General features: G+C 36.7%; 2 protein-coding genes and 1 pseudogene across 3 annotated transcripts; 2 read left to right on the top strand and 1 right to left on the bottom strand.

The window, feature by feature from the left end:
• Window positions 1-1,201: 1,201 nt before the first annotated feature.
• On the top strand, window positions 1,202-4,444 carry LOC128514637 (uncharacterized; annotated as a pseudogene).
• Window positions 4,445-5,716: 1,272 nt separating this feature from the next.
• On the bottom strand, window positions 5,717-10,063 carry si:ch211-121a2.4 (transmembrane protein 205). The gene is made up of 4 exons (XM_053489211.1): window positions 9,991-10,063; window positions 8,697-8,846; window positions 8,360-8,523; window positions 5,717-6,758 (listed from the first exon to the last, which is right to left on the bottom strand). The coding sequence occupies exons 2-4, from the start codon at window positions 8,800-8,802 to the stop codon at window positions 6,456-6,458; spliced, it is 573 nt and encodes a 190-aa protein (XP_053345186.1). The 5' UTR covers window positions 8,803-8,846; window positions 9,991-10,063; the 3' UTR covers window positions 5,717-6,455.
• A 708-nt stretch (window positions 10,064-10,771) lies between these two features.
• Window positions 10,772-15,232, top strand: LOC128515348 (lymphocyte expansion molecule-like). Of its 2 annotated transcripts, none has more exons than XM_053489496.1 (8): window positions 10,772-10,850; window positions 11,167-11,286; window positions 11,544-11,675; window positions 13,431-13,556; window positions 13,680-13,850; window positions 13,984-14,121; window positions 14,273-14,403; window positions 14,975-15,232. In XM_053489496.1, exons 1-8 carry the CDS (start codon window positions 10,836-10,838, stop codon window positions 15,042-15,044), a joined length of 903 nt encoding a protein of 300 aa, XP_053345471.1. In that variant the 5' UTR covers window positions 10,772-10,835; the 3' UTR covers window positions 15,045-15,232. The 2 variants fall into 2 exon arrangements, with proteins under 2 accessions (XP_053345471.1, XP_053345470.1); XM_053489495.1 differs by having other exon boundaries at window positions 13,677-13,850.
• The last annotated feature ends 32 nt before the right edge of the window (window positions 15,233-15,264 follow it).

Here is a 15,264-nt window from a genome sequence, read left to right as displayed (position 1 = left end):
TATCTGCTTTCCCACGACAGAGACGCCATTTTGGTATTCCTAAGCGTCAACGCGGCCGCCATATTGGGGAAGGCAAGAGTCGTTCATTAACCAGTACTTAAGCACTGATATGCAGTTCTAATCTGATAAAAACGACTGCAAACGTTTGCTTTGTCATACACAAATTTTCTTCTTGAGAATGTTGTATATTCATATAACATGAATCGACATTAAAAAGATAAAAATCAATATAGTTGGCTTCATGCAAAATGTTAAGAAAGGTTTTGTCTGTACATTGGCCGGAACTCACCCTTTCATTTCTATCTTTCTGTTTTATACATCGGAGGTCCCAAAACCAGTCACAGAAAAATTTCTGTCCATCTGTCTGTCTGTTTGTCTGCATGGCCTGCCAGAATTTGTCACAACATCATGCAAAACTACTGTAGCTGGACAGAATTTAATGAAACAATGCCAGTCTTTAAGTTTTTGCCTGAAATTAAACCTACGTCAATAAATCAAAATGTTAAGTAGAAGTTAAGTTATGAGCAGTTATGTGCCAGATTAGAAACTGCAAGTTTTGACCTCGTACTGCACATTCGTCAAACTGTGGGCGCATCTTAAATCGACCCACTGGCAGAATTTAATAAAGCCTTTTCAGTACTGCAGAATCTGCCTAAAGTTTAACCTGACCCATAAGTGAATTCAAAATGTTAAGTTAAAACAATGATATAAACACTTATGTGGCAGATTTTATGTTCTACTTTAAAATAAGCTACTTGTTCAATGTAAACAAGCACCTGCTCCAACAGATACTGGTACTCAACCTTGCAAAATTGTATTAATGAGTAAGACAGAAAGTTCTGCCATACAGAAAGACAATCAGAGATGAGAGCTTCAATCTGAAATAATAATATTACTCATTACATTTAAGCAGGTTATTTTGATCAGCTTATTTTTACCTTTAACTGGTAACTATTACACTCGTTCATTCTAAATTGATCAAGAAGAACAATTTTGCTTGCACTGCAGTTGCAAAATAATTGACACGTGCAGGACATGAATGGCAGGTGTACCTACAGGTGTACATTAGGTGTACATCTGCTGTGTACCTAAATATCCTGAAGGAAAATGTCCGCCTATCTGTTAGTGACGTCAAGCTAAAGTGAACTTGCGTTCTGCAGTAGGACAATGATCCAAAGCACACCAGCAAGTCCACTTCTAAATGGCTGAAGAAAAACAAAATGAAGAGACCTGTCCAGACCTGAATCCAGCTGAGATGATGTTGTATGACCTTAAAAAGTCGGTTCAGGCACGATAACCCTCTAATGTGGTGGAATTACATGTGAGGGCCAAAATTCCTCCACAGCGCTGTAACAGGCTCATTGCAAGTTATCGAAAACGCTTGATTGCAGTTGTTGCTGCTAAGGGTGGCCCAACCAGCTATTAGGTTTGCCTAAAGTTAAAAGGCAAACCCATTGTCACACAGGGCTACAGTATGTAGTTTTGGATTTTTACTCTCATATGTTATGTTATGCTGCACAATTAAAAGTCCCAGTCTGACTTGAACACCCTTCATATTAACATTTTATAGTCTTTTGTAAACGAAAAAAAATAATGTTCGTCAAATTCACCACAGAAACAGGTAGCAGAGGCCCAAAACAAATATACACAGAGAATTCTGGAGAGAAAGAGAGAGAATGCCTTGACCTGGCTGAATCTATGGAGTCACTTAAGGTAAGGGCATTGCAGAAAGAGTCACTTTAAAGCTTTGATAAAAGATTAAAAAAAAAAAAAAACATTTTTGCCCATCCTGACAGTGTTCTGCACAAGTAGCAGTAGAGAACACCAAAAAGATGTTTCATGAGCTTATCCAGTCTATTGAGAAAAAATGTTCAGAGGTGACAAACCAAATCAGAGCTCAAGAGGAATTTGAACTGAATGCGCCAAAGAACATATGAGGCAAGTGGAGCTTGAAATTGCTGAGCTAAAGAAGAAAAATGAAGAGCTTAAGCAACTTTCACAGACACAAGATGACCTTCTTTACTTTCAGGTAACATATACATCTGGGTATTACAGCAGTTACAGTTAAACCTGGATTGCGAGCATAAATTGTTCCGGAGGTGTGCTTGTACATCAAAGCAGTCATATGAATTTCATTTCACAAAAGATTCGTTCCACAACCAAAAACAGTCATATAAAAATAATTAATACAAACTATAAAGTAAAAATGATTTAAATAATAATAAAACAAATTAACCTGCACAGGAATTGTGGCTGATGTGAAACGAGAGAAGAAGGAGGTGGAGAAGGGGGGCCACCATGAAAGACAGTGTTCAAACACACCGGCACACACTAAATTACACACACTCACATACACTAACAGAATCACTGCTTTCTAAATGCGAGTTAGAGACTCTAGAAACTGAAATCTTTAACAAGGAACCTCTCTAATGACACTTGCTTTTGCCTCCTTTTAAGAATTTTGTGGAAGACGTTGCATTTTCATTAAACAGATTCATCACCCGCTCTGCTACAGCCTTTTTTATTTTTCTTCCTGGAGGTCTTTGTTGCAGTACAGTTACTAAAGAACAGTCACTACACTTAGCCACACAATAATAAAAAATGCTTTGCGCGCACTCACACACACGGTCAAAATGTTATAGTAAACAGCACACACATGCATGGATGTTGACTATATGATTGATGTATGTGCACTGACAGCGAGCATGGGAGACAATTACCTACAATCCCACAGCACGAGAGAAAAGCCTTGGCTCAGTTGTGATCATGTGGAGCTCGGCAGTCAAAGCGTATTCGTACTACTCGTATTTAATGGCCCCGCTCGTTTACCAAATTCAAATGTATGCAATTTTTTTTTGCTTGTCTTGCAAAACGCTTGCAAACCAAGGCACTCGCAATCCAAGGTTTCACTGTACAGCCATCAAGGTGTTATTTCGGTTTGGAATTAAATATTATTTTTGTCTTTTTTTCCCTTGTAGATTTTCCAGTCTTTTCATGATGTCAGTCTACATGAGACCACTCTCAGCATAAACATTACTATGCCACACTCACTTGAGAGTGTTCAGGTATTGGTCCAAAAATTTAAAAAGCAAATTGAGGAAACGAAATTGTATCCTGATCCATCTGATTGTGCATCTTTTAAATACAAACCTGTCCCCATGAACCCATTTGCATTTGTGATCCCCTCATCACCTGCTACTCAATCCCAATCTGGATTTACGTTCTCCTCACCATCCACCCTTTACCACCCAGTTTCATTCAGACCCTCCACCCTGTCCGGATTTTCCTTCAGCCCCTCCACCCCGTCCAGATTTTCCTTCGAAGGCTCCACCCCATCCAGATTTTCCTTTGGAGGCGTAGGAAGGAGTGAAAGCAATATTACAAAATATTACCTTAAATAGGAATTCAATCCAAACCAAAATGATGTAGAGTTTTGGTGATGTCATAAATGGTCAAGGTTTGCGAGAAAATGGCACACAGAGACGAGACTCATAATTCACCCTTACAATTGCATAATAATCCAGCAGCATTAAACATGTACTAGCACCACTGCAGACACATTTATATCATGCCACATTCTAGTGAACATGAGCACAGAAAAAATTACACATGAATTCACTACCACACTGTGCACCATAATCAAACCTAAAGGCAGTCAAAAAAATTCTTCAGTGTGTGATTTTTTAAATTTTTTTTGCCAGGCAGTATATAAAATATAGCATTGAAAGAGTGTACTTTTTTCATGACTATACTGTAAACATGCTTTAATGTTTGTGGAATTGATATTACAATAATAATAATGAAAATAAAAATTAGCTTTTCTTTCCCTATCCAATGTCATAATTCTGCATTAAATAGAATGATGCACCGTCACTTTTCAAATGTCTATTTCAGGAGTATTTTAAGCCCTGCCATGCAGCACTCCTTAGGTGGAATAACACTCATCGGTACATGTGCTGCTTCTTACTCCACCTCAAAGACTGGTGATTTTTCACGTTACCGGAAAAGTCTATAATCCCATTGTACCCCTGTTGTTCACGAGTAAAAAAAAAAAAAAAAAGGGTAGCTGTGTTTTTATGTTTTTGGTGGTTTAAGTAAGAGATTAAATCAGAGTTAATTGTTTAGTACCAGAGTTTTATTATTTTTTTTAAAGTAAGAAAAAGTAACTACTTGTCAGTACTCTAGCATAATTTAAGAATCATAATTCACCTCAACAATTGCAAAATAATCCAGCAGCATTAAACATACACCAGCACCACTGCAAACACATCTGTATTATGCACCACACTGATAAACATAACTCGTAAGAGATATGATAAAAATGATTTTGCATGCATCATCACTGAAATTAAATCATTGCCGCTGGCTCATTAGCTTTATCAATCGGCAACCCCTTAGCTCCAGGGATATATTTAAAGCATCTCCAGCCTTGTATTACTTAATTGCACAATGTATTCTAAATTCTTTAAAGGCAAGATGAATCGCAGCTACATTATGACACAAATAAAGATTATTATTTTGTTAGTACACTAGTTTTCATTGGTATTTTAATTCCACAGATATTTTTTTTTTACATTTCTTCGATACAGTAAATAAACTGGACCAGAAAATACATATCTGATTTTGGTGTACAACACTGGCATTTCTGCTTTGGGTGTGAACAGAGCAGTTAATGGCCATGAAGTTGTGTAGCCTGCTCAACCTGCATGACAAGGCAGATCTGGGGAAAGCAAAGCATTTCAATTTGTCCATTTCTGAAAACAGGCTGCATTTTATTTTATTTTATATGTAAGAAAAGGTTTCACAAGTCCAGCAGTAATACAGAATGTATTACTTTCTGTAGGAGGAAACCCACCTAGCACAGGGAGAACATGCAAAATCCAGACGCAGCAGGAATTGAACCCTCGACCCTGGAGGTGAAAGGCCACAATGTTAACTGCTAAGAAACAGTGGCACCAACGTTGTATACAAACGTTTGACTTATTTTAGGCTTTAAATGAACTTATTCAAATGACATACAATACTGCTTTTTACTCGTAATGAATGCTGACGATTACAAGTGGTGTTCAAGTCAAACCAGGAATTCTGATGAAATTTCTTGTGAATAAAGACATAAAGCCATTTCAAGCAAAGTACTGTGATGATACTCTTAGCTGCAGGAAAACATTTGAATGGTGCCAACATTTTAATAAAGAAGGCTGTACTCCTGAACTCCATTTCCATACATTTGGGCCATTAAAAATTACAAACTTAAATAAGTCTTTTGATTGTGTAAAGCTGCTTTGCGGCAATGACAATTGCTAAAAGCGCTATACAAATAAAATTGAATTGATTTAAAACAGCCACGTGATGGCCTGCTACCTTAACAAGACACTATATGTTGGTTATTCCTATAAATTTACTCCAGAAATATCAAAAAGCTCAGAACTAAATTAAACTCTGTCCTGAAAATTGCTGTGTTTTGTGCTCTAACAAACTCACTTACTAAAAAAAAAGCTGATCATGGCACTGGTGTACTGAAAAAACTTTCTACTTTGCTGGTATCCAAGCACTAGTGAAATGCTTAGATAAGTGCATTAATGTAGCAGGAATACATATAAAGGGAAATAAAGGGTGTTCTTTTATTCTGCAAAATTAAATGTCCCAGTTTAACTTGAAAGCCCCTCATAAAATTGATTATTCTAACAATACACAGAACTAGATCATGTTAACAATATTCAAGATAATTGAACTTTTAATTTATACATACACATATAAATAAAATATATATAAATTACATCACAATAGGTATTGTCAGTTGAAAACATGTGATATTTTTTGCTAACCCATAAGGCAAGCTGTCCTGGTATGCTTGTCCAGGCCCATGTACTGTTAAAAGACAAAATCACTATAGTAGACTGACCATAAAATATTCTTGTCCCAACCAGCACCAACAAAGTGATTAATCCACCTTCGACATTTACAACCCTGAACTACCTAATTACTAACCCCAATAAGAAGTAGCTGATTTGACCTTTAAAAAATTATTAAAGTATTCCTTCATAGTCCTGTGTTAAATAATTTATGAGTGCCTGTTAATTATTGAAATCGTTTATGTAGCTCCGTGGTGGCAATGCATTTTTGTTAATATCCAAACCTTTATACATATATATATCCAGCATTATATATATATATATATATATCCAGCATTAATCATAAGTTCTGATATGCTATAATAGCTACCCCTAATTATAAACTGTCACCATGAATCTTATGCATCAAATAAGTGCAAGTATGCCAATGACCTGTATTACACTAGATACTATAGTACAACAAAAAATAGTACAAAAAAGTTAAAGAAAGAGCAAGAAATTCTAACAACTACATTATCAGCATTTAGACAGGTTATAGACATATTAAGTGCACAAATGTGGCATAAACTGCATTGTTGTGTGCAAAAATGATCTGACTGAACATTAAAGTGTTGTCAGGTTTTCTGCCAGGTAATAAAGGCTATAGCCATTGCACACAATACAGCAGAGGTTACAGAGAGATGAGAGGAGGTGGTAAAGCCATAGCTGGTTGCTCAGCTTCTTGTACTTGGGGTCTTTGTTGCACAGTTTGGAGTAGGCTTCGCGGTTGGATGAGAGCCCGATGTCCTGGCCAAGCCCGCATGCCTGCTCAATCATGTGCATGTCCGCCATGATCTCTGAGGTTAACTGGCCAAACCACTGAGCATTCAAGGCTGCCACAGTCACACACACGAAGAAAACAAAGATCTGTTCAGAGATAGAGAATGACACAGACAGAGGGATGAAAATAAAAATGATACATGTTGAACCTTAACAAACTTACTTGAGGTAGTAAAGTAAAATGCTGATTAGTTGAATCAGGTGTACAGGAAAAACTAGACATGGCAATGAACTGATACTTAGGATCCATATCAGGATGACACCAGCAAAAAGTACAAATTGGATACCAAAGGAAATATATTGGATATCCACATATAACCAGTAGTGGTGGTATATTATATATGTAAAACATATACAATATAAATTTATGCATGTTTGCATGTGAAGTTTTAATATGTTCCAGTTCCTCTATAATATTACAGGTGATAGGATTATTAACACTTTGGCAGACAGCACAGCATCCTGTGTGATAGGAGTGAATTACAATAGAAAGTTATAGTGTAGTGACTGTTCTTTAGTAGCTGTACTGCAACAACGGCCCTTATGAAGAAAAAAAAAGTTAAAAAGGCTGTAGCAGTTCGGGAGAGGAATCTGTTTAGAGAAGTGATTCCAGTAGTGTGATTCTGCGCGCGAGTGTGTGAAAGTTGTCCTACATAGTAGCCCCCTACTGTACTGTATTTAGCAATCGGGAATATTTTCTTTAAATTGTAACAAACATAAAAAATAAAGCTTTGTTAGTTTTTAAAGAAAACAATATAAAATAAGTACAGTTACCATGGATTGCGAGCTTAATTCGTATATTAAAGCAAATTTTCCCCCAAGGAATAACGGAAACTCAGATGATTCATTCCACAACACAAAAACATTCATATAAAAATAATAATGAATACAAAATGTAAAATAAAAAGAAAACAAATTAACCTGGACTTTCCAGCTGAAAAAAAACGTGGCTGAAGTAACAACAGACAAGAGAGGCGAGGAGGGATAATGTGACTTTCGCACACGCATGCACAACGGAATCACTGCTCTGTTGGTAAATTTCTTTAACAAGAAACCTCTCTAATGATACTTGCTTTTGCCTCTATTTCATAGAAATGTGACGTTGCATAGTCGTTAAACAGAGTCATCTCCCACACTGCTATAGTCCTTTAAACCTTTTTCTTTATGGGGGCCATTGTTGCATTACAGTTACTAAGGAACAGTTACTACACTTGGACACAATATTAATGCACACACACGGCACGTGAAGACTGAGCATGGGAGACGATTACCCACAATTCCACAGCACGCAAGAAAGAGAAGAACCATTGGCTCAGTTGCGATCACATGACCCTCGGCAAATGAAGCGCATTCATACTACTAGTATATCCAGTCCTTGCTCGTTTATCAAGTTAAAAATTATTTTTAATTTTGCTTATCTTGCAAAACGTTTGCAGACCAAGCAATCCACTGTATCTGAATCAGCTAATACTCAAGGTTTTATTATGAGTACAAAGAAAATTTACCAGCTTTGGTAACCTGATCTTTATTGTAGGGTTAAACTAAAAACACATACCGTAATACCGCTATTTTAAGAAAAGCACTGTACATCTGAGTTGATCCAAAATGTAAATTCTGCACTTATTCTCCAACACTACATTTGTTTGAAGAAGCTCGAGCAAGCTTCTTGTGTAGCCCATGTTACACACCTGAAAGGCCTCTTTATCATCCAGCAGGTCACTGGGATGGTACATGGCAAAAATAGCAAGGTTGAAGAAAGCACAGGCTGAGCCGATGTGCAGGTAGAAAGGGAAGAGTCGACTCTGAATAAAGCCGTAGGTGTGTCTGTTTAGATGGCTATCCATGACGAATCCTTAAACAACACAAGCAATTAAAAAAAAAAAAATTTAAGAAGAAATAATTAACAACCCGTTAGACAATTATTGACAAGCTTGAACCACAAGAACAGATTTTGGATGCTTCTCTTACAGTATGGAATGTGCAATTTCCCTACTTGAAGGCAGATTTACATTAACAGACTTTTACCCGAGATGAAGGTGACCCATATCTGCATGCCCCAAAAGGTGGAGAGGAAGATGAGGTGAAACAGTTTTGCAGTGACTGGTGGCTCCTGGTCTGTGGTCATGGTCATTGGACCATTCAATCACGCTGCAGCCTAGGATCCCGTTCTCCTCCCTATTAAACAAACCAGAAATAAAGATAAGCTTTAACAAAAGTAACAATGAGGAACATACAATGTACATTAAGGGATGTTCAAGTCAAACCAAGACTTTTGATTTTGCACTATAATAGAATACAGATATGAGAATGAAAAAACTCTGTATTTCTCTATATAATTCCCTGCTTCACTAATACATTCATCACAGTGTTTCACTAGTGCTTGAACTTATTTAATGGACCATATATGTGCAAAACAGTTTGGAACAAGGTCAAGACTGTACAGGTGATGTGGCAGCTGAGTTCCTGTAACGTTCAAGTGGTGTTGGTAAACGATTGTGTACAGTTCCCACAGACAAATATGTGTGATCCGCAAGTTGGCGACAGGATATCTGTTGACTTTTAAAAATCAGGCATTCTGCTCTTGATTGGGCATCTTTGACAAACTCAATTTTAAAGTGTTCAAGCATCCACTCTACAGTCCTGATCTTGCTGCATTGGCCGGTCACCTGTTTGTTCCCCTGAAAAAAGACCTACGAAGATGAAGATTCACTTCTGATGAAATTGAAGACAGCAGTGCAGTTATGGCTCGAGGTTCAGAGTAAAACATTTTTAATGTATTTGTCTTTTCTAAAAGTTAATTCAAATAAATTCCACAGCCAGTGTGCAAATAATCTTTTGGTACTAATACAACTTTCCTGCAGGTGATATCCAATCACGACCAGAATATGCTCATTTTAACTGGTTTTAAAGATTAAGGCAAGGAAGTAGCATGTTTAGTATCAGTATGCAGTTATTCAGGTACAGTATGTTACAGGAGTATAACCTCATATTAACAATTACGTCTTTAAACTAAGACTAAACATCATAAACTGACCAAACTGAAGTCTGCACGGCCATGACAGACATTAAAGAAAGTTACTAAAGTTAGTTATCAGACTCTACCAGAACTAGCACAACTTGCTCTGCTAGTTAGACAACAGTCCTGCCACACAGCAAACAATTCTATTAGCTAGCAACTTCACTTTCTCATGCAACTTTGCGTTCGAAATGCATTTTAAATAAGACTTTTCTTTTTGCAGAGTTGTGCCTTAAAGACATATTAACACTAGAACACATATTACACTTATACAAAACATTTGTATTTAAAGTGTGGTCCAACCTGTATCGCCAAGCAACCGGGTTTTGTCAATCTAACAGAATCCTCGTCTCTCATCCAATCAAAGCGCTCCGTGTGCGTGACGCGTTGGGCAATGACCGCGCGAGGGTGACGTTTTGGGCGTGGCCAAGGTTGACGGCGTGCTTCGAACGACAGATAGAGTTCATAGCATAGAACATTACTGGAATAAAAAACACATTTTAACATCAACATGAAATTAACATCAGAAGTATAAAAAAACACACAAATTTGCTGCTTTATTAGTGACAATCCATTTGAAAATTATATATAGTTGTTAGGATTGTTCTGGTACAATTCGAAGCATGAACTAATAATTAATTCTGTGTGAAATAGGGCACGTATGATATGACGTCATCACTTGCGTTCACGTTGCTAGGAAGTGACGTATTAATTCATTCATTACGTTGCCATAGCGACAGTCTTCTCAAATACACAGTGGGTGCACTGGTTAGCAATAGAGAAGGTGCAAGATCCCGAAACAAAACGTAGATCTGTAGTATTATTATTATTATTATTATTATTATTATTATTATTAATAATAATAATAATAATATTAATAATAATAAAGGGGGGACCCTGTCGGATCCCAATGAGACAGGTAAAAAAGAATTACATTTAAATAGTAATATAAATATAGTAGAAATATAAATATATCTACATAAAAAACATATTTTATTTTCATTAATAATAATAATAATAATAATAATAATAATAATAATAATAATAATAATGCATTTTGCAAATTTTCAGCTTTGTTGTTTCTAGAGTCTATCCTGCTAACCAGAAAACTGGAAAACAAAAACACGCCGTTCCCCTACTCCAAGAAAATGACACGAGACTTGGTGAAGACCAAACACACACTTTGTAATTCTAACAGTTAATTGGCACTTGATTTGGTTAGCAATAAATATGACCTAATCAATAATCCCATAATTGCCTTCTTAAACCACTCATACAAGGTCAAGCACCTGCAGGCTACAGTGTTTATGCACCTTCTACAAGGGGCCACTCCATGCCACTCCAAATGATGTCTGTTGTAAAATAAAGCATGACATTAAATGATTCTTTCTATTGGTTACGGCTCAAGAAGTCACATTTTCATACTGTACATATTCCGTGTCTAATCAAAGTTTATGCTGTTTTTTATGCCATGTTCAGAAATCCGAGCTTGGTCCTGGTACATACAGGGTCACCAGTTTCACTGAGGTACTGGAAAAAAAACCTAGCAGCGTGAGAGGAATCTGTGACACCAGAGAGAAACGTTTTAAAGACTGCCAGGTACACAAATCAGACACTAGAGCAGCCACTACAGGCCTCCAACAACCCTCTATATAGAATAAAGCAGTGTAAACCATAAGTGAGTGACTGATAGACGATTTAACTACATAGTTAAGCTTAGGTTAGCATTACATAGATAAAGTGTTTTTCAGAACTGAAAGGTTTTTCATAATCAATAATTATTCTCATATTCATACATAAACACATGAATATACAAAATGAAGGTACAAATATGTTTTATTTTATATTGCTTTCAGAGCTCTACCCCAGGACCAGGGTGCTATGGTAAAGGTGGAATCCCTTCAGCAGCACTGGAAGAGAAGAAGAGATTGTCTGTGGGGATGTCCATGAGCCATGCCAGTCGGCCTCGCTTCCATACCAACACTGTGGTAAATATACAAATGAATGGCTGAATAAATGGACAAATAGATGGATAAACATTTTTTAATCCCCAAGGGGAATTTGGTCTGCTGCACAAGAAAAAAAAAAAAAACATTGATGCACTAAACATAATGCTACATATTCTACACACAGTACAACAGACTTCAAGCAAAAAAGCTATTTTAAGCTCTGACCGAACTCACTTAATTGCTTTCTTTTTATCTTTCTATTCTGATCCTTTGTGATCCAGTTTGTTACTGGGGAAACAACACTGTGTCATTGTGATAATTGAATTTTCCTTGTGGTCTGTAATACTGTGGCTGAGTCGTTCAGTATCCTCCACAAACCATATCCCAGGCCGTCTCCTCAAGTCCATCCTGGTCCATCAAGTCCTAAGGTTCCTTTGTCTATTTTCTTATTGCCTTGACATATAGAGGAAGTTTTTGAATAAAAGTCAGTATGTGGGAGTGAGATACACTAAAATGTAATCAGATCTACTAAGGGATGGCAAGGCAGCAGACGGAGGAACAGATCGAGTGTCCATTTGTCTTTTGTGTATATTGTAATAGACTGTAATAAACAGAAATCAGAATCAGAATCAGAAACAGTTTTATTGGCAAGTACGCTTGCACGTACAAGGAATTTGTTTTAGTGACAGAGCTTTCAGAACAAAAAAAAATGACAAGACAAAACAGCACGACACAAAAAAAAAAAAGAAAAAGTTCGACATCAAATGGAGTAGGGTGTGAATTACTTTTAAATAAGTTACATAAACATATGAAATCTGTGGTATTATACAGTATATTGCACAGTGGTACTGTACACAATATTGCACATATATTTATTCACAGTTAGAATGATGTTTAACTGTTTAAGTTTAACTGTTTAACTGTTCATGAGGGAGATTGCCTGGGGAAAAAAGAAAAACTGTTTTTGTGCCTGACTGTCCTAGTGTTTGGTGCTCTATAGCGTCGACCCGACGGGAAAAGTCTGAATAGAAGGTGGCTTGGGTGTGAGGTGTCTAAAGTGATATTCCGAGCCCTTTTCCTCACTCTGGATGTATACACATGTAAACTTGTGAATGTAGAGATGGATAAATGACTTCATTGGATTAAACATGCACACGTGTTGGCAAAGTAAAGAAATTCCTGAACTTGAGTAAAATTAGAGATAGCCAGGGTAAAATAATATTCGCGTAAAAGTAGAAGTCATCCATTAGCAATTCTACTTGAGCAAAAGTACAAAAATATTTACCTTAAAAATTACATGGGTAGCAAAAATACTGAGCTTGTATTAGCCTTGTAAATATGCTGCTTTATTGCTTTATTCTGCAACCATCTCCAGTTTTGTATTCAATCACCTGCTTAATGATTAGGGAAGGCAAATCATGCGATTATGCATAATAGTCAGCAGGTGGCAATATTCCTGTTTTAAATTCTATGCACCACCCTGGCTTATTCATTTATTTATCTTCTATACCTCTTATCCTGTACGGGATAGTGGGGGGAGGGCAACTGGCAATTTGGGAAAGCCTAATTTGCATGTTTCTGGGACGGAACCATAGTATCTGTTGGAAACCACCAAGCAGGGGAAGAACATGCAAACTCCATGCACACTGACCCGGGGCAGGAATCGAATCCTTGATGCTAAAGGCCGTGGTGCGATGCCATGGACTCTACAGACTCTACAGACAATAAAATTGACTTTAAAAACTTCTCACAAACTCATTAGCCTATATTTTGTCTGTTTTTCCAAATTTGCAGGACAGTGGCTTGGGTCCAGGGATTTACAATCTAAAGAGTTTCACCGAGCTGTTACTGAGTCGCAGAGTCAGTAAAAGAGGCATATATGACCAGTCCATGAATTATGGAAAGATCTTCACTGCCCCAGTAAGTACAACTTTTGTCACAACGAATGACCCACCACTACAAAATTTTAGTACCAAATATTTTTTAATCCAACATACTATATGAAAGGACAATATAACACACCATGCATACTTTGTCCAGAAGCTGGTGAGCCCAGACCCATGCAAGTACCCCATAATATTGCCCAATTTTGATGCGGACATGCAAAAGCCTGAGAAGAAGAAACATGGGGTGTTTGCAAGTAGAGAGCAATACCCTGTTACACCTACTGAGAGAATCTGCCTATCTACATTGTCTCAATGCCCACGGTCCACGGTACACTCAATACACTACACACTATCTATCAACCTCTGTGCCTTAAAGTATACAATAATGTAACATGCACAAGGAACCTGAATGATTCTATCTCAAAACCTTTAATCCCACACTCTGCCTCTTTCTCTGTCAGACATCTCCTGGCCCGGGTTGGTATGAAATGATTGCTTCAACTTCCAAGGATCGACCAGGAAGTGTCAAACAAGTCCCTTTCCTCTCCGCCACCCCACGGATGAACAAGAGGACAGAGAAGCTAATAAATAGAAATCATGTGCGGACTATATCACATTGATGCAGCTCCAGAAAGAAATATCTAGCCTGTTACTTCATATAAACAATCACCATAGAGTAAAAATTTCTAAATAAAAATTTTCAAAAAAAAATTCTTCTTAATATGGAATTCTTTTTTATGATTTTTACAGAATCCAGTCGGACCTGGTCGCTACGACATAACAGAATTAAATGAGAACGAGATCAAAAACAGTCATAGATCATCCTTTGTATCTGGCACCCAGCGCTATCTACACTGCCCTATACGAGACAAGTTCAACCAGTAAGAAACACTTTTACACTACATTCAGTTCAAGAGTTCTTAGTTTATGAGATCAAAAATCTTGAATAGAAAATATTTTGTTCTAAATACACTATGTAACCAAGTGTATGTGGACACCTGAAAATCACACTTTTTCATTACATTTCCAACAAAGAACACAATAATTATTGTTTGAACAAAAGTACGTCTCGTTTCGCTTAAGTATTACAATTTATCTTCAGTTAAACTAAAGGACCCAAGAGAGTGATGTTCAATAAACATATATACTGTACCTACAGTATAACAGTCAGGTGTCCACATATCTTTGGCCATTTAGTGTACATAAACAAGAAAAGGTCTCTTCCTAATAACTGCTGAAAGTCGAGATTATTTTGTTCTCAAGACTATTTTGGTTATTTTAAGTGTCCTTGAGCTCTGGAAAGGCGCTATATAAATAAAAATTATTATTATTATTATTATTATTATTATTATTATTATTCGCATTGTGTACAATAGATAACTGCAATGTCTTGTCTATATTGTTATATGATGTGTTTATTTATTTATTTATTTTTTACTTATGATTTATTAGGGAGAGACTCAGGCCTGTCCATGTTACTTCAGATGGAGATCATCTTCCTTGCAACAGTCTCTTGAACTGAACACAGCATTCACGGCTTTTGATCTTAAAAAAAGCCAGTATTTAAGCTTCTTAAATTCAGTAATTTTTTCTCTCTAAGATATATCAGCATGCTTTTGCCTGCTTTTCTATATTACAGCGCAATAAACTAATACTAAAATATTGACAAATTGGAATTGTATTGCCACATATGCAGTACTTTATAAAAGTCTTGAGCCACCCCTTATTTTTCACATAAAATT

The sequence above is a fragment of the Clarias gariepinus genome, chromosome 27, assembly GCF_024256425.1.
Source record: "Clarias gariepinus isolate MV-2021 ecotype Netherlands chromosome 27, CGAR_prim_01v2, whole genome shotgun sequence".
In the NCBI taxonomy this organism is placed as follows: domain Eukaryota; kingdom Metazoa; phylum Chordata; class Actinopteri; order Siluriformes; family Clariidae; genus Clarias; species Clarias gariepinus.
Note: the sequence above shows the minus strand (reverse complement) of the source record. Positions and strands in the feature narration are given on the sequence as shown.

Bases quoted from the DNA above. Each gene is read 5' to 3' on its own strand.
- LOC128515348 (XM_053489495.1), top strand. The intron at 11,287-11,543 runs GTACACAAATCA...TATTGCTTTCAG, and splicing joins AACGTTTTAAAGACTGCCAG to AGCTCTACCCCAGGACCAGG. The intron at 14,404-14,974 runs GTAAGAAACACT...ATGATTTATTAG, and splicing joins ATACGAGACAAGTTCAACCA to GGAGAGACTCAGGCCTGTCC.
- si:ch211-121a2.4 (XM_053489211.1), bottom strand. From the start codon at position 8,802: ATGACCATGACCACAGACCAGGAGCCACCAGTCACTGCAAAACTGTTT. The intron at 8,524-8,696 runs GTAAAAGTCTGT...GTGTTGTTTAAG, and splicing joins ATGGGTCACCTTCATCTCGG to GATTCGTCATGGATAGCCAT. The intron at 6,759-8,359 runs GTGTGTAACATG...ATCTCTGAACAG, and splicing joins ATGATAAAGAGGCCTTTCAG to ATCTTTGTTTTCTTCGTGTG.